Source organism: Grus americana, chromosome 2 (assembly GCF_028858705.1).
Source record: "Grus americana isolate bGruAme1 chromosome 2, bGruAme1.mat, whole genome shotgun sequence".
Taxonomy (NCBI): domain Eukaryota; kingdom Metazoa; phylum Chordata; class Aves; order Gruiformes; family Gruidae; genus Grus; species Grus americana.
In genome coordinates, this window is record NC_072853.1 from 51299556 (window position 1) to 51324903 (window position 25348).

General features: G+C 41.4%; 1 protein-coding gene across 7 annotated transcripts in view; it reads left to right on the forward strand.

Moving 5' to 3' along the window:
- The first annotated feature begins 3221 nt into the window (after positions 1–3221).
- Positions 3222–25348, forward strand: part of OSBPL1A (oxysterol binding protein like 1A) — a 77901-nt gene continuing 55774 nt past the window's right edge. For 2 of the 7 annotated variants that reach the window (XM_054814175.1, XM_054814178.1), the window contains exons 1-12: positions 3222–3328; positions 9400–9522; positions 14180–14265; positions 17063–17137; positions 18249–18360; positions 18971–19056; positions 21312–21456; positions 22179–22246; positions 22327–22371; positions 23376–23449; positions 23531–23594; positions 24551–24652. In XM_054814175.1, coding sequence (XP_054670150.1) covers positions 9402–9522; positions 14180–14265; positions 17063–17137; positions 18249–18360; positions 18971–19056; positions 21312–21456; positions 22179–22246; positions 22327–22371; positions 23376–23449; positions 23531–23594; positions 24551–24652 — 978 coding nt within the window. In that variant the 5' untranslated portion in view covers positions 3222–3328; positions 9400–9401. Of the gene's footprint in view, positions 3329–3377; positions 3422–4187; positions 4282–9399; positions 9523–14179; positions 14266–17062; positions 17138–18248; positions 18361–18970; positions 19057–21311; positions 21457–22178; positions 22247–22326; positions 22372–23375; positions 23450–23530; positions 23595–24550; positions 24653–25348 lie in introns of those variants that run through there. The other 5 variants (XM_054814176.1, XM_054814179.1, XM_054814177.1 and 2 more) reach the window with 4 other exon arrangements.

Genomic DNA, 25348 nt, shown 5'->3' on the forward strand with positions numbered 1-25348 from the left:
TGTACACTCCCTTCCTAAGTTGTGTATCTCAAATTGGACCAGTAGGCTTTACTCTGAAGAGGAAGAAAAGAAAAAATGTCAGTTCAATAAAGAATTGCTGTATCATAAATAAAATTGTGAAGTTTCATGGGAGGTAGCAATAGAAATGCCCAGTAATTCCTGTCCATTTCCAAGTCTGAAATGTTTTCCAAAAATTTTTCCTCAGTTCAGCCCTGGATAAACCACTAGCAACGTAGGTCAACCATGCAGAGGCAGAAAGGGGTGTAGGGAGGTGCTACTTGTCTTCTCTCAGCTGTTAACGGTACCTTGCAAAATTAGCATCTTGGCTTGTATAGTTGCTAATGATGACATCAACCACAATAGTGTGGTTATTTTTTTTAAACTAATAGCAATGAAGAGTGGTATTATTTCAAAATTTCCAGCTGAAATACTTCTAGGCATAGGGCTTGGTTGCCTGCAACAATGAATTCAACTGGTTGATTATACACTACACCCAGGAGAAGCTTCCCCCTAAATAAGTTTCTCCTGAGGCAGTGCTATGGCCTTACAGCTTCAAATTCTGCAGTCAGGTTGCCCCATTGTTCCATCCCAGAATATGGGATGATGTAAAATATACTATGCTGTGAAATTCAGTGACAAAACAGTTCAGTGAATTCTGTGTAAGGCTGTTTGCCACCACATTCAGCCCTAACATGGGAAGTGTTTCATGCTTTCTGCATGACTAATTTCAGCAGGTTATCTGAAAAAGGAAAGACATGGAAAAAAAATATAAAAGACATGCTCAAAACAGAAAGAACCCTTAATATCAGCAACACTGGTTTTCTTATTTCCACACTTCAAAGTCCAAAACGCACAGTGTTACTACTCTGGGATGTGCAAAGAGGCAAAACAGCAGGGAAAAACAGACACGCCTTGAAGAGTCTGGAAGTAGGGGGAGCGTAGTGCTCCTGACCGAGATACCGCTGTACATCCAGGAGGCAGGGATCCACAGCAGTTAACCCGAGCAGCCCCGGGGTCTGTGCTGTGATGCGCAAATCCCCTGGCCGCAGGATAAACTCCACCAGCTCCTTGTAGCAGAGGGGCTTGCGGGCAGCTCCCGCTTGGTGCAGGCGATCACACCAGCTGCGTGGCCTTGCCTTATCTGCAAGCGCAGCGAGGAGTTCTCATCTGAACATCCTTTAAGAATAGCTAGTTTCTTGCAGGAAAATTAAAATAGCTCGAATGGCCAAGGGAAGAGCTTCCCTCATGGATGGGATCTGTGCAGCTTGCCGTGGGAGAAGCGCACCCAGGGTCAGTCCAATGCTGCAGGAACGTGGGGTTCACAGCATCTGAAGGGACATAAGATTTACTCGCTATCTGTATTACTCTATTCTGTCTTTTTAAAAACAGGTATTTTATTAAGCTATGTGCTGTCAAGTGTTTCTTACTGAGATTCAGAGAATAACCCTGCACTGTCCTTCTCAATTCATCACACCTACTCCCTGGTGCAGAACAGGGAGCTACAATATAACTGACTGAAGGGTAAAGCTCTGTGCTATTAACTCTGTGCCGCATTGCAGCGGGTTATAGAGTAGGGGGATCCTAATACTTTCCTTTTATTACAAAAATTATAATAAATATGTGGAAGTAATATGAATATTTTTATATGGTATTTGTGTATGTAAATATAATACTAAATAGGAAAAAGGAGGTATGCTTGATTTTATTGTGAGGTTGCTGGGAGCGGTTATGGCATTGTGAAAGATGCCTCAAAGCCAGAAGCAAGAGGAAGAAATAAAGGGAAAGAAACTCGGACAGACTGACAACAGTGGCCAAGAGCATAAGAAAAGATAGGAATGCAAGCATGAAACAGCTGGTGCTCTGAATGTAAGGACAGCAACATGAAGACCTGCTCCTAAGGAAAGAAAGTCAATGTGATCCTCCACTGAAGCCTCTCAGATGTCATATACTTACTGCTGAAGCACCCCTGGAATCAGGTCTCTTAACTAAGATAGACTAATTTAAAGTAATGAAAAGCAGGAAAAGTCCAAACACAATAAATTTGTGTTATCTCTGCAGGTGTGGAACTGTTTATTTTCTTCTTTTGGTATTTCATTCTTAAAACATTAAAAACATATGTAGCTATATAGAATAGAGAAAAACAAAGCATGTCTCATTATTTATGTCCCAAGAGTTTCACAATAATTGCTCAGGTTTAAACTTGCCCACTTTTGGAACAGAAGTTTCATCCTAATCTTTTGCGATAGCTTCTCATGGCACCTGTGGCTCCTGCCCTGCCTGTTCAGCACTCCTCCTGCACATAACACAGACTCAGTCATGCCTCAACACCACAAAGCTGCCCTGCTTCCTTGATAAATTCCTGCAAGATTTCAAAGGCACTGTGGGAGCTTTCAAAATGCAAAACTCTTCTCAGGTGCTAAAGGCAGAAAAACAAGGTGCTGTTGGCTTCAGGTGAAAGGCATAGTAGAGAATAAATAAGGGCAGGACAAACAGATGGGAAGGAGTGATGGACCAAAGGCCCTTGAAACAAGGGAGTTGTTTCCAGTAGTAGTAGAAACAAAACCATGTTTCCAGTCCCCAGTAGCACCAAAACTCTCTCTCTCTTAGGCTGCTTTTAGTAGTGCATATATTCACAATTTTGACTTCCTTGCACCACACTTATATAAGACTGAAGCAATTTCCAAGAACGCCCTTTTAATCCTCTGCATGGACATAAATCTTGCACTCTGACTGTTCTCTTTTGAGGCCTTTTTGTCCAAGCCCTCTACGTTCCTGCCAACGCCTGTCAGTGCCATCAGGTTCACCGCCGCCCTTTCGCAGCTCCCCTCAGCAGAGGCGCGGCCTGGGCTGCTGAGGGCGGCGGGGAGCCAAGGCCGAGCAGCCAGCAGCGCGGGTTGCCGCGGCAGGCAAACCCAAACGGGCACAGGGTGTTATCTGTCGGGCAGCCCCGGCGGCGTGGGGGCGTCACTGTCCCTCCCTGGGAAGGGCGGTCACCGCCGGCTGCTCCCGGTGAGGGCTCACTTCTCTCAGAAGGAAGGCAGGCGCAGGGTCCTCCGGGGCGCCCTGCTTCGCCCCTCCCGGCTCTTCGGGCAGTCCCCGAAGGGCTGCGGCGAGCCCTGGACCCCCGGGAGCGGCCCCACAGCCGGGGATGGGGTGGTACTGAGGCGGCCACCGACAGCCCCGGGGGCTGGGGCCGGGGGCGGGGCCATGGCGAAGGGGGCGGAGCCCTGTCCCGCCGGGAGCCCGCACCGCCCATCCTGAGCGACGGGGGGGGGGGGGGGGGTGGCCCGCGCTTCCGAGGCGCCGCCGCCGGTCACGTGCGGGACTGGTGCGTACAACACAACGGGGGGGGGGGGGGGGGGGGGGAGAGTGTCGCGCGCGGGGCGGGCGGCGGCAGCAGCAGCAGGAGCTGCGCGGAGCGGTGAGGCGAGGCTGGCGGCGGGTCGGCCCACCCGCCCCGGGCGTATTTTCTTCCGCGGCGCGCAGGGGGAGGGTACGGGAATGGCAGGAGATGCACCCTCCCGCTGCGGCGTTTGCTTTGTTGCTGCCGTTATTATGTCTCTTGCTGTGTCTCTTCTCCCTGGGCTGTTCCCGAGCCGGCGCTGCCCGCCCGTGCCCGCGGGGTGGGGATGCCAAGTTCGGCCAGAGCCGGCTGCGAGGGGCGCGACGGGGCTGCCGGGCGAACCGGGCCGGGGAGGCCTGCTGGGCTGGCGCTGCGTGAGGGGGTACGTGCTCCCGCCGGGCCGCGCTCCCCGGAGGACCCCGGTTCGCTGGCCGCTTCAAGTGCCGCTTCTCCTCTGCGGCCGCCGGGAGCGGGTCTGGGGGTGGGGGTGTCCTTGTTTCTGCCCCCCTCATAGCTTGTCGCAGCGTGACCCGACAACCCCCCCGCACGGGGTACGGCCCAAAGTAAGGCTGAGCTGGGGGCTGAGGAGCCCAAGCAGAGGCAGCCTTGGTGCTGAGGGGGCTCTGGCCTTCGGAAGCGGTGTGAGCGCGGGTGGCCCTTCCTCCTCCTCCCTGCAACTGCCCCGTAGCCCCGACGGAGCTGCGGGCGGGTGGCTGGTGCCTCCAGGTGTGGTGGTCTGAGCGCACCTTTCCCACAGGCAAGAAGTGCGTTTGCTGTGACGCGTGAGCCTGTTGCCTTAAAAAGTGTTTAATTACCGGTAGTGAAACGAACTGCTTGATTTCAGATGCACATAGAGAACTCCATTGGTTCTGCTGAAGTTCTTCTTTGCTTGGAACTGTACTTGCCTGCTGATCTGGTGAGATCTTGTACTAGCTGTGGTAAGCTTATTCAGAGCTCCTGGTCTGAAAGAAAGTCTTTGACATTACAAAACTAAACTATGCAGAAAACAGCCAGGAGATGCTTAAGAAAGAGGATTAGTTTAAATAGCTATTGACTTGGCAATGGTATTGAACAGACACTGTGTGATTGCATTTGTGTTAATTGCTACTGAGGAGACAGTAACTTGATTTTTAGATAGGTGGTGCTTTCACATGAGACTGTTATAGAAGCATGTTCAACTTCTAACTTTTAGAACCCTTTAACTGAAGATTAAAATAACTGCTTTTAGATAACATCAGTAGTGCTTCTAGTACTGCAGCTCTTTCTTCTTGAAGCAATTCCTGTCAGCGCAGTGTGTTGTGTGGGTTTCTAGACAGGTTTTGTCTGTTTGTGTGGTTTGGTGCAGCTCATCCTCCTTTATGAGCATCACTTCATAATGTGTGCATGCTGGGACATGTAAGAAGACTTCCTAAGAAAGTATCATCCTTTCCTACAGGAATCTAGTTTTTATTGCTAGAGGGAGATATCTTGAAATGCTAGCCAGCGCTGGTTTTTTTTTTTACCAACCTTACTATTTGTCACAAATAGAAAGCTTTCTATGCAACCAGTAGCTGCAGACTCAGAGCCTTAACATTGAATTGGGCAGTGCCAGTACTGCTTCTGCTGCTCATCAAGCTGCAGCAGAGTGAAAACCAGCCATATTCTGTTTAGCAGGTGGTGTTGCTGTTCTGGGTTGTGTACATGGCAGGAGGCCTCAGCAGGAGAAGAAATCAAAGCAAAAGCAAGTGGGTCTTATCAATAGTGCTGCCCTGTGGTCAGGGATGGTGCTTTAGGTCTTTGCAGACCGCTTTATGAGAAAAGCATCTGTTTTTTGCTTGGACCCTCTCCTACCAGTTGAGTAAAGTCGGTAGTTTGTATATCGGTAGTTAGGTGGCCTTTCATGGTTAAATATTCCGCAAAACTCCCTTAAGTGGGCATGCAGGGGTAACCTAGGCTCTCTACTCTGTGTTGGAAACAACCCCTGTGTGAAGACAGATGGTGTAGTAGTGTGGTAGGTCTCAGAAGAAGATAAAAAACAAGCATCTCAAAGCTATTCTTTATACCTACTTAAAGGATAAGATTCAATTAGCACTCAAGTACTGTTCCGGTAGTCCTAATGAATTCAATGGAAGTCACATCTTGGTTGTGGTGTTCTTGTGTTGGTTTTTTTTTTTCCTATGGTATGCCAGTGAATGTAGAGCCTAGCATACAAGCTTTCAACAGCACAAGGCATAAAGATGAGCTGTGAAACGCAGTTTAACTTAAATCAGCTGATTAATGGTGTTGTGGTTTAACCCAGCAGGCAGCTAAAACAACCACACAGCTGTTTGCTCATTCTCCCCCTGCCCCCCCCCCCCCCCCAGTGGGATGGGGGAGAGAATGGGGGGGGGGGGGAAGTAAACCTTGTGGGTTGAGATAAAGGCAGTTTAATAGGACAGAAAAGGAAGACAATAATGATAATGATAAAAGAATATACAAACAAGTCATGAATAGCACAGTTTCTCACCACCCGAAGCTGATGCTCAGCTAGATCCCAAGCTGCCCTGCCTTCCGGCCAGCCCCCAGTTATATATGGAGCATGATTTCATATGGTATGGAATATCCCTTTGGCTGGTCTGAATCAGCTGCCCTGGCTGTGTCCCCTCCCAGCTTCTTGGGCACCCCCACCTTCTCATTGGCAGGGCAGTATGAGAAGCTGAATAGTCCTTGACTGCTTGTCAGCAACTAAAAACATCAGTGTGTTATCAACATTGTTATCATCCTAAATCCAAAACACAGCACTGTACCAGCTACTAGAAAGAAAATTATCTCAGCCGAAACCAGGACAGCAAAGTTAATGATGGCAATACCACTGACTGAACAGCTGTCTGCTCTCTTAAGTGGCTAGTAAATGTTGCATATAGGCAGCACAATTCATATAGTATGATGCAACCTGCTAGTAGTATCTCCTGGCTAATAAATCCAAACTAAACTATTAAGGTTCTCCCTTAGTGCTGATGGTCTGCCTTGGTATCTCAAAACAGTGGATAGGGATTTTGGACCTTATTTGGTGGTGGGTAATGTGATCAAATTCCTGTCTGCAAGGCAATGCAGGTGTACGCACTACATTTGTAAGCGCATAGTGTTTGAGTGCCTGTGTATTGATTTATTTCTGTACTCTAAAGTTGCCCCTCAAACTTCTGTTTGTGGTTGCTCATCTCCCTTATAGAGGAAGTTCTGTTGCTTAGAACAGTATTTTCAACATTATGCTATGTTCTGTTAAGGGCCCCTTTGCTGCTGGCTTCGTTTAGGCACTTCATTTACCTTGTTAGCTAAAACTTCAGGTTCTGTATCAGTAACTGCACACAGATTCACTTTCCAGCTCCAACTGTAGGAACATTTTCATGTGAATGATCCTTCTAACTATGACTAATAGCTAGACAGTCATTCTTCTGCATCATTGCATGCTTCAAGCTTACAAAGTGTATTTGAAATTGGAGGCTTGGCCTAAACAGCAGTCTTTGGGGACTAAACCAGTGAAGCAGACAGACCTTTCCTAGCCATATTACTGTGCATGTCACTCTACTGCTAATGTTTGCTTTAAGACTACAAACAAATCAGTGATTTTAACTTAATGACTATTTGGGGGGAGAAAAATCATGCAAATTATTTTACACAGTGATTCAGTTTTCCATGTATCTTAAGCTGTTTAAGATTCTGCTCATGCACATAACTGGCCTTGCTGCATATAAGAGTTGTGCATTTGGATCAGCTTCTTGATTCCCTTCCCAAGCAGTCTTTTCTTCTCATCAGTATCAAATGCAAACTGCAGGTTCTTAATGTGTTGAAAGTACATTTTTATTCATACCTGCTGTGTATGTGGGATGTTGACAAATGATACAGGGTAATGATAGGAGTATGTATCTGTCATCTGAGATGTTTCAGAGATTGCTAAAGAAATATTGTGTGGGACGGGGTGAAAATGAAGGATGAGCTTTCCTTTTTTTTTTTCCTTTCCTCCCCATCCCTGATAGGTAAGCCAGCAAAATGAACTCTAACTATCCCCCTTAGCTTTTGTCTGTATGATTTCCAGTGCTGCATTCTGTGTCCCCCTGAAACAGTATCACTCAGCTTCAGAGAAAGTATTACAGACTGATAATACATTAACATATTTGATTTTGATCTTTCTCTAGACACTGGCAGAACCGATTCACTGAGGAAAGTTATACCTGCCCCAATAACAACAAACTGTTATGTGTTGCCTCAGACAAGTGGACAAACTCCTGTTTGAAGGAGAAGGTAGCTTCAGGGCTTGAAGGATCACTTGAAGGACTAGCACTGGGGTGTTTCTGTTGGTTTGGTTTTTTCCCCTAGCAGAGCTCAAAAGCAGGTACAAATGAGTATTGTTTAACTACTGCTGGAGAAGGAGTTTGCATCCTGTGTCTGTGGCAGATTGCAGGTGACCGATGCAGTCTGTTTTTCTGAAACATGCTAGAAAGGGCTTGCTTAGTCTCTCTGGCAAGTTCTTTGAAAATGGATTCGCTCTCTCCCTTTGATTGAGCAAAAGGTAGGGGAAAATTCTTCTACGTATTGCTAGCGCTTTGGTGGTCTCCTGTTTTAGGCTTCTGCCTCAGTCTTGAATATTACAAGATCTGTCACTGTTACAGGCTTATTGTTGCTTACCCAGTGTTCTCACTGTCTCTTTTCTTGTTGAGTGGCTTCTCATTTTACAGTAGTTGAAGAGCTCCCTGCATCTATTTTGGCTATGAGTGTGTATGGTGCAATCAAGCTGCCTGTCCAATGCAGCAGAGTGTAAACAGTTTGTGGGACCAAACAAAGCCTCTGATAATATAGGAAAGCTAACTACGTGAGGCCAGTAATGTTTTTTTGCAATCATTAACTGACTTTAGATTCTGCAAGATCTGGTAAACTTAGTGTGTCAGATGAAGATGCTAAACTGGAGACACTAAATTTAGGCAAACTCTTCTTTTGCTGCTGTTTTTAGTGGCAATAAATTGTGTATTGTAGTACAGTCTTTTGGGGCTGCTTTTAAAATTGCTTCTTGACACCTCTTAAAAGCAGCACATTTAAATAGGACACTAAAATTGTTTTTTGCCTCTGCTGAGCTGTGCTGCATCTGGGTCTAGTTATTGTAATAACATTTAAAAAAAAAAAAAAGGTAAACTGACTTGAGACTGTGATTTTGTCAGTGTGGAAGAAGATTGGTTAAGGCATCACTTAATAACTGTTCTGCAAGAGATCTAGTAAGTAGCAGTATCACTTGCCCGAAGGTCTAAGGCTCCCTGTCCAGTAGAGAGCTGTAAAAATAGCCATGCTAACAGGTTTTGTTTTTTCCCTGCTTTGAGAGGTGTAAATATTCCTTTCTTTGTAGTTAAAGAGCAATGGTAAGATGAGAATTAACTAGTGATGTTTTACAGTCGCGTGTTAAGATCTTTATATTGTACTATTGTGTTTCTTAAAGATAAGGTCAGATCTACAAAGTTGTTTATCTGATTCCCCTTCAAGTCAAGGTTGGAGGAGGTCTGGTATCTGAGTTCAAGAGCTGATAGTACCGGTCACTAATGGGTATCTGGGACCTCCATGTGAACACGGATTCCATTCCCCAGGCTTAGCAACCAAAATAAGTCTCAGTTAATTCTGGAGAAATACTTGGGCTAATAAGCATACTTCTCACCCTCCCCTTTGTTGCCTCTGGAAACCTTAAGGGGTAAAGGTGAAAACCTTACAAGGAAGGAGTAGATGCTTACTGGTTATGCTTGTAGCAAAGCTTGCCTTGTTTGTGGCATGCAGTTCCAACTCCTAAGCCATGCTTTGAACCTAGAAAATCAAGAAGCAAGAAAACAGTTGTATTTTGTTATTTAACTGCTTTTTCTGAGGAATTTTAATGCCTCTTAGTGGCATGACTGAGTGCTGGACTGTTGAAAACAGCTTGCATAATAAATGTGTTCCACAGGAAATAATTATCTTTCTCGTACCAGTGTTAGTATTAAATAAAGGCGTAAAGTGACATTAATATTAAATCATAACTTATAGCAGCATAAGAGATTACAAAATCTGTTCTTTCTTATCTTCATTAGAGATGAGTACTGAAGCAGAACAGCAGCTTCTCCATGATGCTAGAAATGGAAATGCTGAAGAAGTTAAACAGCTGTTGGATACCATGGACAAAGGAGAAATAAGCTTTGATATCAACTGTAAAGGTTAGTAGCCTTCCTCAAATGCTTGTAATCTCACTGCTGAAGCCCCATGTAGTGAAACTTACTCACAGTATAATCTTGCTTTCTTTGGAGAGCTCAATAGAGTATTAAAAAACACTTAAACAACTGCTTTTACCCTGTGACTTACTGCTATACTTGCATAGGGGAGAGATCATAAAAGCAGAGTACAGATAGTTGTAATGTACAGAAAACCTCAGAGTAATTTGCAGAAGCTGGAAGTGTCAACAAGACAAAGAATCAGTACCTCTTTTTGCCTATGTTCATGCTTATGCCAAATTTGGAGCTTTATAATACTAAACAAAACAGACCGTGGTGCCAAAGGATGGTTTGAGGAGGTAAGGAGCCTCCATCAAGGCTGCAGAGAAGATTAAGTTATTTATTTGTGCTCTACTAGGTGTGATTTTAGGCCCATATTTCATTATCATGTAGTAGGAGCAGCTACATCTCTTGTCACTTGCAGGAATGGTTGGGAAAAATGTATACTTTTTACCATTAGCAGTATACTAGGTTACTTGGGAAAAGAAAGTAAAACTGCTGGTCATCTGCATCTGGGTCTTTGGCCAACATTAAAGTTTTGCACGTGTGTAGCTAGCATAGTTACGGCTAAGCAACTTGCTCACTGAGCATTAAAACTTCAAACTAGGGCTGGATTTGCAAGCTTTCTAGCAATTGCAGACTGTCCTATTTCTTTATTCATTTAGTACTTTTCTAGTTCTCTTTATTTACATGGGTGTGTTTCTGGTTGCTTAAAAAAAGTGGATGTGTATCCCACTCTTTCTACACAGGCTGGTATTTCTTTGTTCAGCATTTAACTGTTAAGCAGCACTGAGAAGACAGTGCTGCAAAGGGAGAAGGGAGAGAGAAACTATGCTTCCTCTCAGCTGTGACAGAGGGAACACCTTGCCCTAAAGAGCAGGGCAGCCTGTTATCTGAACAAGTTCTATCCCTTTCCCAACTCTAGTTCCTAATCATCAGATTACTCATTGTTTTGTTTGACTACTCAGCCATGTCTGTGTTTTACAAATAGTTAATGTGCTCACCTCAGACAAACAAGCTGTAAAATGCAAACCCTTGCTACTTCATCTTCAGGGAGCTAGTTCGTAATTTAAAGGGGAACTAGACAGAGCTTGATGGAGCTGAAGTCATCCATGCTCGTAAATATGTCCTTTGCAAAGATTCGTGACGTTGTGTGTAGCGCCTAAACAGCTGGAATAAAAGTACCTTGAGATTCATGCAACAGTACCTGTAAATAAGTTGCTGAAATCTCTTGCACTTAGATTTGAGAGGTTCTCAGAATAACACTGAGATGTGTTTTTAAACATAATCTGAAGTCGAGAAAGCATAATGAAATGGCATAATCTGCAGTCCTGTATTATGTCAAGCAAACTGGTCTCTGGTCAGCATTGCTGCTCAAAGTCAAGTGTTAGTATTGTGAAAGTCTACAGCATAGAAGACACTCAACTAATGAAGGGAAAAATAGATGGTGCTTAGCTGTTATTCTTCCAGTTTAGCAATACATGTCCAGTCAGCTAATATATGCTTGCTAATGGGAGCTCTAGGAAGCTAGAGGGGAATGTGCTGGTAATAGTTTAGGTTAAACAAAATAATTCTGGACATGGAATCTATACACAGTGAAAGCTCTGCTTTCTAAGTTCCAATTCTTTAAATGCTAGAGGACACAGAAGTGTAACTAAAGTGTTCTCTGGGGAATCTGTTCTGGTTGTGTGAAACTTGAGTTGAATTTCTGTTCTTACACACTCTTTAGAGACTGTTTCAATCACTGTTGCCGTAGTCCATTGGAAATAGTCTAAGACAAATTCAGGCTGAACAGCCTCTGCAGTATAACTACCCCTGCCATTCTGCCTCCTCACTAGCAAAACCGCTATGTCTTGCTACAAATCCTGATCTGTTAGGTATTACCGGATAGGGATTGCACAACCACATGATTAACTAAAATACAGGCTTTAGACTCTAACTTACTTTTTGCAACCCTCAATCTTCCTTCTCTTCCCTACAGCCTCTTGTCCTTCTGTCATTACCTTCTGGATAATCAGATATCCCTAGAAGGTCAGGGCATGGGGAATGTCTTCAATGCTGCAGCAGTTCCTTGAGGACTTGCATCTGATGTGGCAATGTCACTTGGCTTGGAGAAAAGTGCTTTTGGAGCAGGCGGGAGGCTGTAATGGAGGTAGTGTAAACTTCCCCCAGAGTGTGCCTTGGGAGACATAAGTCCAACACATTAATGTGCCTGGATGTCAAAACCTACGTTCAAGATGTTGTAAAACCTGTCTTGTCTTTCCAAGAGTGAGCTTATATCTGAGGCTGTACTCTAGATTCACAAGTGTGAAGTCTGACAAGTGATCCCAAACATCCAGATTTCAGCCAAAGTGAAGGAACAGAACCTAAATCCAGGCTTCTCCTACTTGTTCTGGTGTGACTGGATTCTAGCCAGTCAACACTTGCAGATAAGCAAGACTTGTTTGATGAGAATCCAGCCAAATGGTGTGAACTTTCATTTCCAGTTTTCTCAGTTCACTGATTTCAGAAGACGGTATCCACATTAAAACAGCAGTAAACCTGGGTTTCATCCAAAACGATCATATTTTCTAAGACTATACTGCATTATTTTCCTTAAATACAAGAAAATAAAATATTTAGGATTTTGCAAAGTAAGAAAACTGGGAAATAAGAAAACTGGGAAATAAGGTCAGTGGTCAACTGTGTGTTAAGCCAAAATACACATTTGAATGACTGCGCAGTAGCCTGGCAGACTGCAATCAGGAGATGACTACCTAGTTTGTCTCCATTCTCTAAACAAGTGGTAACACTTGAGACTTATAGCTAATTGGCATGAAAGCAAAGAACTAGGTAGGAGAAATATTTTTTGCTGTATTTATTTTGCATTCCTATCCTTGCATTCTCATCAGTGTAATGATGTCCTGGTTTAAAATAACAAAAAAAAAAGTGCAAACACTTGTGGTCACTTGAAGAGAAGTAACAAACACCTCAAGAGCTTGAGAAGTAACTGGTCAGCTAACATCAGAAATGCAAACATTCAGAGTGGATGCAGAACAAGGGCTTCTGGCACTTTATTCTGTAAGAACTACAAATCTGGCCAGGTTCTTGATTTTTTTTTAATGACCAAATTCCTTGGCTGCAGCACTGTCTTGTCAGTGCTGTAACTAATGACTGTCTCAGGCTGATTGCACTGAATTCAGTGCAACTCGGACCTCTTTTGTGTTCTTTGAAAGAACCTTCTTGCCTGCTAGACTGAGGGATGAATGATGTCCATTTAGTACGTTATCCAGCGTACGTAGCCCTAGAATTAGTGATCCGCACAGCATTTATCTTCTGTGGTGCTTGAGCCCATCAGTCACTTAGAGCAGGAGCTCTGTTGTAGGCCAGACTGGGATAATGGTAAGATACTGAATCTGTGGTTGGAACAAGAGAACCAATAACAAAACAAATAGCCAACAGAGGGCAGAAGTGTTAGCTGGAAGCAGTTATAAGAAATGGGAAAATATTTCAGCTGTGAACTACATTCTAATGTTAATTTGTAATATGAGAGCAGAAAGAATGATGAACTTGCAAGGTCAGCAGATCTCTCTTTCCTTGTGCTAGTGACTTGTCCCCTCAGGGCAGTCTTATGTTATGCATGTTCCAGACTTCAATGCTTGAGGATACATGTAAAGGGAAAACTTAATAGTGGCAGAAAACCATTTCCAATGCCTCATTTTCATTTTGCTTCCAAATACAAAATTATAGCTTTTAAGTGGCACTTAGAATGCTGTGTGTCTGTTGCTTAGTAAAACCAAAGCACAAACCAGCTTTGCTTAGTATAATTGAGCATTGCAATTGGAAACAAACATGAGTTGTTAAATTAGTAATCTCTGATACTTTTAATATCTTGCTTTTGAAGAAGTGATTGTAGGACAGTTATTGAATTTCATTCATACAGCTAGTCCTCCAGAACATGCTTTAAATGCTTTTTAAAGCATAAGTGATAGTTTCTTTTGTATGGTCACTTCTCTGACTGCTTCCCACTTACGCTTATCATTCTTGCAGAGGCTTGCAGCTGTAGATGGTATGCGAGTTCTGCAGTGCACAACGATTTGAAATCATGATACTTAGTAAGGCTGTCTATTAAAATTGAGTACAAGCACGAGACAACAAAAACCCTATCATTAGGCCATTCTACCTGTTTTGGTTTGAATCACCTGTTTGTAAGAAGGGTTGTCCTACCTCTCATTTGTGTGCAGGATATAAAATCAGATAAACCAAACTCTTTTTTGATAAACAAAAGAAATGTGTACTTGCATATGGTATTTTCATAGTGAATGAAAGTAACTGAAGCTTCTTGCCACTGCTGAAGAACAAGGTATTACATGAAAACAAAAGGTTTATTCTCCATCAGACTAATGACTTTCTCCTTTCAGAAAGATTTTGTAGATTTGAATCTAACATTCTCAAACTGCATCCCAATTTAGTAATTCAGGTGATGTGAATAGTATTGATGCTTCTAGCCTCCCTGCTCCTCTGTTACTGTGAAGAATGATCATCCATGCCAACCTCCAAGCACATGAAAAGATCGTTTTTGTATTGTATGACCAAAACGTAATTTACCTGTTTTGTCTTTTAGGCAGAAGTAAATCTAATATGGGTTGGACACCTCTTCACCTTGCATGCTACTTTGGACATGCTGTTGTGGTAGAAGATTTGCTGAAGGTATATTTCTATTTGCTTCTCTGTATAAGGCAGTGTCGTGGTTTTACCCCAGCTGGCAGCTGAGCACCATGCAGCCGCTCACTCACTCCCCCCCCCCCCCCATCATCGGGATGGGGGAGAGAATTGGAAAAGTTAAAGTGAGAAAACTCGTGGGTTGAGATAAAGACATTTTAATAGGTAAAGCAAAAGCCGTGCACACAAGCAAAGCAAAGCAAGGAATTCATTCACGACCTCCAATGGGCAGGCAGGTGTTCAGCCATCTCCAGGAAAGCAGGGCTCCATCATGCATAACAGTTACTTGGGAAGACAAACGCCATCGCTCTGAATGCCACTGCCCCCCCCCACCCCCCCCTTCCCCCAAGCTCCTTATAAACTGAGCATGACATCATATGGTATGGAATATCCCTTTGGTCAGTTTGGGTCACCTGTCCTGTCTGTGTCTCCTCCCAACTTCTTGTGCACCCCCAGCCATCCCACTGGCAGGGCAGTGCAAGAAGCAGAAAAGGCCTTGGCCCAGTGTAAACACTGCTCAACAATAAGTCCATAGAACAAAAACATCTCTATATTATCAACACTGTCTCCAGCACAAATCCAAAACATAGCCCCACACTAGCTACTATGAAGAAAATCAACCCTCTCAGCTGAAACCAGGACAGGCAGAAAATTCTTTGTTATGCCAGAGGCAGTTTGTATTTATGCAGGTTTTTATGATAGAAGAAAGGTGGCTTTGTAGAGAGGCAAAGCCACTCCTATAGTTTATCTGCATGTAACACAGAGATAACTAAGCTGATTGTTAAAACTAAGGAATGAAATAGTTGCCATATTAGGATCGGCCTGGTTTACAGGGACCCAAAATAGTGACCCTGGAAGTCTATTCAGTAGTATACAGCTGTTACTCTGAACAGTATTTACAGTTATCAGTACTTAGCTAACTTTCTCCTGGAGTATGTGTGTTTGTCTATGTAATCATCTGCATATAGGAAATAAAGATGTATAGTATATAGGTATGCACTGAAAGCTTCAGTCCTTTTCAAGCTCAGTGGATATCAGCGTGTAGTAAGGCTTCATCTAATACTAGTAATGCAAATGCTTCAAGGCCTGATCTTGCTTACCGTAGCATATAAGGTATATAATTTAGGCAATTTCACTTGAGTCGCAGGAAAGGCTAAAGTGTTTCAAATGCAAAAGAATCTATGTTATCTAATTGTATGTTGTGCATAGAACTATGCTCAGAATTCTGTGCAAAGTAACTTGTATGTGTTTCTTTCCAGGCACAGGCTAACATAGTTTGATTCATTATTAACATCTCTGAAATGATGAAACTCTGTGCTCAGAGCTGACCTATTTGTATCTTTATAGCCACATCTGCACTGCATTTGCAGTTGTTTCTGGCTGAGTTTTTTTTTTTTTTTTTTTACCATTAGCTCTCAGGGTAGCTTCAACCAACCTTAACTGTATTACAGCCTATTCCCGCTTGAAGGGTTTTGCTGTTGATGGCAGGAACAGGCTAAACAGCCTCTAATGCAAAGGTAGCAAATCTAAACTTGAATTGCATTCAGAATAAAGGCCACCAGCCATAATCATGACTCAAAAGCAGGAAAAAAAGTTGAGATTTCTTTGAGAAGTTCTTCTCTAATCTACACACCTGCTCAGTAGATAATGCTGTTCTCAATCCAAGAGGGCTTCATAAAGCAAAAGGTAAAGTTTTGTCACTTAATGCATTTATCAACATTTCCGGAGTTGGAAGAGTATATGTAACTTTGCACTTTCTTCTTTACTGATAGGGCTTTTGAAAGGGTATTATTTAAAGAATAAGTTGAATAATAAAGGAGGCTGTGCACCTCTGAAAGCTAGGCATGTATAGGTGTGTCTGCATTCTTGTGCCTAGATTTTGTGCTCAAAGAGCAAGTGAATGAGGTATTACAAGAAACAGAGCTCTGGAACTAGAATCAGGTTTATCAGTTAACTTTAGGTAGGCAGCAGTGACCTGGCTAAACTATGTGATCTAAACATATGTGATAGTTAACTGTGTCCTGCTGTCTTTCTGACCCTTTGAGAGGTTAGGTAAAGGGACGTAGAATAAATGCTTGAAGAAAGGAGGATAGGATTTCTTGATTTCCTGGAACAGTACCTGTGCAGTGTGGCAAGCAGTCTTCCTTTCAGACAAAACGTATGAGATGGAGAAAGTGTGTGACCAAAGGAAGGGAGATTTAAGACAAAGATTGTAGAAGAGAAAAGGGAGGAGAAGAAAGGTTAAGTTTCAGATGGTACCATCTTAATGCTGACACGGAAGTTTTCACTTCAAGTGAAAGGGCAGCAATAGGTGCCTAGAGAGAACACCGCTTGTTAAATGAGGAGTACCAGGAGGCTGGTGCTACTGCGTGTACATCTGTAATAATATATGCATGCATGTTACCAAGTACCACTGCAGTTCTTTCAGTAGGTTGTTTCGGTTTTTTTTTTCCCCAACACCTACCCACCACCACCAAAAAGATAAAACAAACCTCAAACTAACACCATCCCTGCCCCCTGTGTTAAACTTATTTTCCATATACTTTCCTCTCAAAAGAGAGAGAGATGCCTGGAAAAAGTGCAGGAGGCTTTTCCTTTTGAAGCAGTTTAGAGAATGCTCGTTATTCATCTTACATACTTTATCTTCAGTTCCAGAATGATTGTATTACAGTTCTGATCTGATTTGCCGCAAGTGTCCGATCCTCTCCTTCCCTCCAATCAGAGGGAGTAGCTGTGTAGTTCTTGTTGGAAGGACATTCAAATGTCTTTTGATCTTGCTGTTTAGGCTGGTGCAGATGTGAATGTGCTGAATGACATGGGAGATACTCCACTCCATCGTGCAGCTTTCACAGGACGTAAGGTAAATGATGTTGACTTTTTTTAAACCTCGATCATAGAACTATTAAAGAACTACTAGCAATAAGATCACTTCAAAAAGATGTTTTTACAGTGTCTAAAAATGACTTACTGGTTTTGGTACAGTGCGTTCGAAAGAACTAAGCACGTTGCCTAGTTGGTATAACTGTCAAAAACAAAAACATGGCACAAATATTTTTTCTTGAAGATGAGAGAAGACTGGTCAGTAGTTTTCCTTGGTATACTTTGTCATATCTTTTTAGTTTTTTGTTGGCAAAGATTTTGCTGTCAGAGAAATAGTCATTATCTTCCGTTGTAGCACTGTGCATCAGTTGTGTAACTAACTGATGTTGCTTCTGTTCTGCTTCTGCTGTGTGTCAGAGAAAATTCTGAAGCGTAGCACTACCTCTAGCTGCAGGTGCTAATTACTATGTGGAAACCAGTGTAAAGGTCTCTCATCTACTGCTAAAGTACAATAGATTAATTTGTGTTTGTGCTTGGTATGTTTGACACAGTAAAACGAGTAGGGATTGTTCCTCCTAACTAACTGCATATTTACAAAGAGAGAAACCACATTGTTTTAATCTTAGTGGCTTCTGGAGGGAAAAAATATAAATTAGGACACACTGGTTCATCTGGTGTCTGGAAGTGCTGTTTCTTTTTAGAAAACTAAAACTAAAGAGCTTTTTATAGGCCTGTAATGTGAGAGTAGTTTGTTCCCCATCTGCCACCCATCACTTCCAAACTAGTACTGCCTCTATGGATAACCTCTTGTCCCTTCTGGAGGAGTGACTTAGTCACTTATCTATGACTTATCAAAAGAGTCAGTCGTACTATTTTTATCTGTATTCGTACCAGGTACAACAGCTTTTAAATCAGAGTGGGTCTGTTCAGCTGTAACTAATCTCTTGTTAGTTCCTTCAGCCTGACTGATGTGAGAGAGGTTGCAGTTAGTCTCACTCTTCAATCTCTCTAAAACATCCCTTCCTGTTTTTGTAAGTCAGCAGTGGTGAGAAGCTATTATACAGCTCATTTTACAGGATGTCAACAGCTGGAAAGCCCGATTGTGGCCTTGCCATAACAGATAAGCAGTGTTTTTTCAAATTGTTTTCCAGGAGGTGGTGATGTTACTCTTGCAGCATAATGCTGATACATCTATTGTTAATGGGAGTGGAGAGACTGCAAAAGAAGTTACTCATGATAAAGACATAAGGAATATGTTGGAAGGTAACTTTAATAGGTGGTAGTCTCTTTTTTTCAACACTTGTGCATTCTAAAAGCTGGTTTTCTCTTGCAAGTTAGAGAAGCTCAATTGAATTTTCTCTTTAAACTTGGTCATTAGAAATAAAAAAGTTAGGTTTTGGTTCCTGTCTGCAGTACTGATGTCTGTTTCTTCCCCACAGTATGTCTGCAAGTGACTTGGAGAATTAAGTATCATGAATGCCAATAGCATTATTCAAGGATAAAATTTCTGTAGGATGATAGGAAAAGTAGAAGAGAAACTGGAAAATACACAGGAAAGATCTGATGGGGGTGTCACATAGTTGCCCTGTTTTCCTTTTTACTAGGGAGTGGTGTTGGGTTGTAAGTGTTTAAAAAATAATAATAACATATATATGTGCATGTGTATGCACACACATCTCATCAAATATTACATATTTTTGCTGTGATGCAGACTTTTCTGAATAAATATTCCATTTATACCTGTCCCAAATAAATAGTACTGGAAACTCTTGTTTCTCTAGGCTTGTTCTGATACAGTTTCTTGAATGCTGTACTTTACACATACTTGCTACTTTATTGAGACTGACCTTAAATTTGGGGTTGTTTTAAATAGCAGTGGAAAGGACACAAGAAAGGAAACTGGAAGAAGAACTCTTAGGAGCAGCAAGAGAGGGGGAAACAGGGAAACTGACTGCCTTGGTAAGAATTCAAGTGCTTATAATTCTTTGTGTCAAGTGGTTCAAGCCATAATGCTGATCTAACAACATGTGACATAAGGCCTTGCATTTCAAAGTGCCATTTTCAAGTCAAGTCATAACAGGTTTCTCTTGGAATCCTCCAGTGAGGACCTGTGATCATTGAATTACAATTTTAAAACTCATACTGACTCTTGAGGAAGTCCAAAGAACTTTCTCCACTTGCTCTATGGTGTAAACCTCCTTGACTTTCCTACCCTTAGGTTAATAACTCTGTGGAGAACTTGTGTAGCTCTTTTGAACTGCCCCTTATCTTGAGAATTCCTTATACTTTGTGTACTGATTTTCAGGCCTTTCTGCTTCTACTCTAGCTTTTTTTTTAATTAGCAGACTATAATGCTCATGAAACTTTAGCTGCTTAAATCTACTTTTATTGTGAGACCTAACATACCAGAAGTTGTTCTCTGCTGCCCTACTTTTGGAACAGAGTGCCACTTACTTGAAAGATAGCCTTTTATTGTTAATTCTCCTTTATCTTGATTATTTTTACTGAAAAAGACTGTACTGTGTATTGTAACACAATTGTCTGGAAGAGATAATTTAATAGTGCAGTTTCTCTAAACCTTCAAATTGGAATTCAGGCCATTTTTTTCTCTTTTTCCTGCATGCGCCTCAACTGTAACTGCTCTTTCTATTCAAGTTTCTTGAAGTCAAATGGTAGTGGTGGCTTTTGTGCTTCTGTCAAGATTCTCACTGGATCACATATGTTTTGCTACTAAAAGTTAGACCTTCAATAGCTGAGTCTTAACCCAGGCTTTTTAGTCTACTTGAGGCAAACCCAGTGTGTTCTTCCTGTGAGTTCTCAGAAACATACTGTACGCTCACTGAAATGACTGGAGAGCTTTTTATGTCAATGAGTCGATGCATGAAACTTTCTTCTAAATATTTCCTTGTGACAAAGTGTAAGCTGCTGAAAGCACAGGCGTGTGGCTTAAAAGATGTGGAGGCAAGAAGTGAGGAGAGGCAGAGATAAGGCAGATGTAGAACAGCTGGTCGGGAAGACCTGAAACCTAGGAATCCTCAGGAGCTCAAGTATTTGGTCACAGTATTAATGAGGTTATACTTCCACAAGCTGTCTCTTTGACTTGTGTTCTCTTTTCAGTTGAACTGTAAATAACAGCTGTAGCAGTTCATCCTTTATTTCTGAAGCACATTTAAAGTGGTTACTGTCAATGCTAACTTAAATTGCTGCCATGGGAATTCTGTTATGAAGTAATTTCTCTAAGACATCATATGGCTAAAGCAGAAGGCTTAAACTTGAGTATCTCTAGAATTGTTGTTACGCACTTGTGACTCTAGTCTCCTAAGACTGCTTAACAGTAACTTGGCCTTTCTATTAAGGCAGTGCTATTTGGCTTGGAAGCTTAACTATAATGGCTGATATCGCATAGAATGGTTTGGATTAGAAAGGACTTTGAAAGATCATCTAGTCCCCCATGTACACATCCAATAGCCATGTATTTCAGTAGAAGTGTAATGGTATTTTAGGGCAGTTAGTGTCATGTTTAATGACCCTTCTCTTTGGGATCAGTTCTCAAAACATTCGTATTATGTCCAAGTAAAACTTGGGGTTTTTTTCCTCAGTTACATAGCTGCTCTACTCTAAGTTCCCACAATAGTTAGACTTCAGAATGCAGCAAAGCTGTTTGTGTAACAGACTGCCTACACTAGGAGCTTCTAAATGGCCTAGGATAGCTCTGTCACTGAGACTGGAAGGCCTGCCACCCTTCTGTACAAAGTTCTTATGCTCTGAAACAGGGTCACCATGCAAACTTGTTCTGGATTTAGTACTGGCCTGTGCTAACTTTCAGACTGTGCCTGGGAGTCTTCTAGGGAGAACAGTAGATTTTGGCAGTAGAATCGCACAGGGCCATTCTGGCAATGTAAATGACTGAACTGCAATGCCGGGGAACTCTCTCTGGCACTGTGCAATTGAGCAGGATAGATGTTTCCATGTTGTGCACTTAGAGGTGGAAGCGGTGTAGCAAGAAAAAAAACCTGAGAAGTTCTGTACTCTAGCTAAGCATCTTGCTTGATTGTTGTAGTCTTTGCCCTTATTGTAACTTTTGCTAAATGCCCTCTTGGTTGCTAGATCTACACTGAAGCTTCCTAGTTAGGAACAGCTAACTCTTAGAAGAACGAATGTGGCATCTGGAGAGGAAGACAGATAAGTAAGCAAAACTTTGGGGTTTTTTCCAGTTGAACAAGCCCAAACCACCTGATATCAACTGTACAGATCAGATGGGGAACACACCATTGCATTGTGCAGCGTATCGTGCCCATAAGCACTGTGCATTGAAACTTCTGAAAAATGGAGCAGATCCTAAAATAAGAAACAAAAATGGTAAGTTCCAAATGAAAGTACATAAAGTGTTAAGAGAAGCCAGAAATTTAACAGCTTCTATAAGCTATGTTACTACTCAGTGTTCAGGGATAATCTTACGGTGCTTTACAAGCTTTGTGTCACTAATAAAGGAAGCCCAGCACTGACTAAATTACCAGAGACTTAAGAACTGTAGCAAAATACTTATTGTATATGTTCTTATTTTCCAAGCTTACCTATTTCTAGAAAATGTACCTGCTCTGTCTTAACCATGAAATGTGCCTGGCGTTTGTTTTCTTGATGCTAAATGCTGAACACAGGTAACAAAAAAAGTGGTAAGATTGAAGATGTGGCCCAAAGTGACGTTTCAGAATAAGGCTTCTAATGAAAGCAAATCTAGGAAAACTTTACACAGATGTACACACTGTGTACTTGTCATCTGATTAAAGATGCCTCTGCCTTGATATTTGTGAACGTTCTGAGCTTTTTTATATAGCTGAAGAGCTAATACCAAACTTAAGTAAGAGCAAAGGCCTCTCTGTGGCTAGTAGAACTCTGAAGGACAGTTCAGAGCCTTTTTAGTCTTCTGCCCCTGAGGAGCTTAAGTTCTCCTATTCCAAGTAAACGTAGATGCTTGTGGGGCTAAAGTTTAATGGGTGAGCACAGTGTCAGAGTGATTATTTTTAAGTATATCTAGGTGTATTTGCATCAAATTCTCATGCCTTGTCTTGGTTACTAAACAGATCAGACACCCCTTGATCTAGCCCAAGGTGCAGAAATGAAACTGATACTGGGAGGTAAAACTGGAAAGGTAGGAACTTTCATATCCATTTAAAATGCCAAGGCTGTCTAGTTGAAGCTATTCCTACATGAGCTTTAATTTCTATGCAGGTTATCAACAAACCCCTGAGACGATATGAAGGTCTCCTATGGAAGGTATGTCTTACTCCTTTTCTAAAACAGCTTAGGAGATCTCCAAGTATGTCAGTATGTCCTTTTCTGTACTTAAGTGAGAGTTGATGAATGAGGGAACTTTTCAATAATACATTTGTTAAATTACTTGATTTTAATCCACTATATTGGATAAATTATAGATGGGCTGGTTGGGCGGAACAGATACTAGATTCATGGCACTCTGATCTTAACCTCAGGCCCTAAAATATCTTTATTTCTTGGTAATTTCTGTGGCAAAGCTTCACTGTGGTAAGGTTTTGTTCCTTGGCTGTGTGGCGGGCAAAATTTTTTGGGTTTGGGGTTTTTTTCTTTTCTGATTAGATGTCTTAATAATCTATGATTAACATTTTGCCACAAGTTCACCATCTTCTGGAAATTTTAAGACTTAGAGGTAAGATGTCAGTCAAATGGTTGTTTAAAGCTTGTTTTGCTCTGATACTCAAGTGAGTCTTTTGCCTTGTTAAAAAAATAAGTTTTCTCAATCTTCTACATGAATGCTTAATTTTTATGTTCCTTAATGAAATCTTCGAAGCTTTCTTCAGTGTAAATTTTCCTATGTATTCACTCACAATTGTAATAAAGGATCTGTTTCTAAACCATAACTATGTACTAAAGCTTGTGATAGGTAAAATGTTGTAGTTGAATATCTTGCTGTGGTTTGTTTCTCACTTGATTTTATAAAGTAGAATTGTGTGGTAATCAACAACCCTGGTAATATTAAAAAAATGCAGTATTTAAATATTTCAGTTCTTAATAGCATGCTCAACAAAACTTCTGTCTTTAGGTATTTCCAAAAACAAAGAGAATAGTACTGTAATTGTAAAGTATTCTCAGGTTGCTGTGATCACCAAGATAAGTGAAATCTAAAATGGTTTCCTAATGACCTCCAGTTTTATGTAATAGCCTTCAAGCTACTAAACTTACTGGGAATAGTTACTCTTCAGCTATTAACCTTACCTGGCCTTTTTTTTTAATTATTTCTTTAGAGCTCACGATTTTTTGGTTGGAAACTCTACTGGATAGTTCTAGAACATGGAGTCCTTTCCTGGTATCGGAGACAGTAGGTTCTGTGTTTAAATTTCTGAAAAGCGAGTTAAATAATTCCCATCTTCACTTCATTAAATCTCTTTTTCTTTCAAAGAGCTGATGCAGTGAATAATGATCATCGTCAGGGATGCAAGCATCTAACACAAGCTGTCTGCACGGTAGGAAGTGAAATGACTTGTAACTACTGTTTGGGGGGTTTTTTTATGTGATGGTGTTCTGTACCTAGACAATGAGAACTTCAGCTAGGTTGGTAAGCATGCCTTTGTTATAAAAAAGGGAAAAAGTTTGTGCTCTTGCAAGAAACACTGGTTCTTGTTAAGCAAAGTATTCTTATATGTAAAGTGGCCATAAAGCTCCTTCACTTCTTTCCAAAGTCTTGAAGATTTAAACAGACATAATGCTTCCTAAAAGCACGCCACTTCAATTGTGCAAAACAACTGTTTGGAGCATGTGATACAGACTAGCAAAGCTCTGGTTCCTCCTGTGGCTGTCACTGTCTGCTTGTGACTGATTGTGTAACTTAAGTTGATCTCAGTTGGAGAACTGATCAATTCTGAAGGTGGCTTTTGGAAAGCTTCCTTAAATTCAGTTATGCTTGTGGGAATCTATTTTGGAAGGGATGAACAAAGGACAGAGGGAAAACAGGCATAGGAAGATTAAGTGTTTAAGGAAAATGCATTTGGGTTCATTTCAATACTTTTTATTCTATAACTAACCCATCCTATTTCTATAGATGGGCACCACAAGTTCTGTTTTAACTACAGTTATATATATTCTTACTATATGAATAGTGACTTCTATATCTATAAATTCTTTAATATTGGTGGTCTTGCACCAGTGCTGAGACTTTGTCTGAAACAAGTGGTACCAATATATGCAAGTATAATATTTTGACATAAAGAACCTCTATATTCTCATTCATGACGTAAAGTGCAAGCACACTTTGCAAAACTGTTCTGACTAAGCCTTTTGTAAACTCTATTTGTTTCGTGTCAAAACTGAGGCAAAAACTTCTGAGTTAAGAGTAATTCTCTACCTTGCTTACTCTTAACAATTTTGTCTTTTTCTTACTGATTCATTAGACTAATTTTGTCTTTTCTCCACATTGCTTTAGGTGAAATCTACAGACACTTGCTTCTTTTCTGTCAGATGTTTTGATGACACTGTTCATCGTTTCAAGATTCCTAAAAATAGCCTTCCTTCTCAAACTAGAGAGGTAATAATGACTCTTTATCAAAAACTTTAAAATGCATTAGTAGTGAGTTCAGTATCTTGATTATCAAGACTTGGTAACATAAGTGCATATATTGAATCTTTTAGCATGACTGTAGACTAAATAACAAAAAATGGACAGATTATCATTCTCTTCTTTAAAATTAGTGCCACCTTGTTTTCCAGCTCTGCTTGTATTATGCCCTGTAGCTTCACTTCCTCTTTTTCTCTAACTTCTCCATGTGGTACACTTCTATTGCAACTTCCTTCTGTTGTACTTTCTTTCATAGTTCGTTATCCTGAGCAAAAGAATGTTTAATAGTACATTCGACTTTAGCCATTCTTTAAGATGACCTAATAAATTATATCTTCTTAAAAGGTGGTCTGAAACAAGAGAATAGCCCTTTTTTTTTTTTTTTTTTTTTTTTTTTTTTTTTTTTAGGCTAATGGTAGTGTAGTTACTATTGTACTTCTATAGGTGTACTAATTAGAGATGAAGTAGGGGTGGAGGCAACTGGAGTACTATGTCCGGTTCTGGGTTCCCCACTATGAGGGAGATGTGGGCATACTGGAGAGAGTCCAACAAAGGGCCACCAAGATGATTAAGGGGACCAGAGCATCTCTAATACTAATACTTGACTTTAGCAAGGCTTTTGGTACTGTGTCTCATAACATCCTTGTTAGCAAGCTTAGGAGCGAG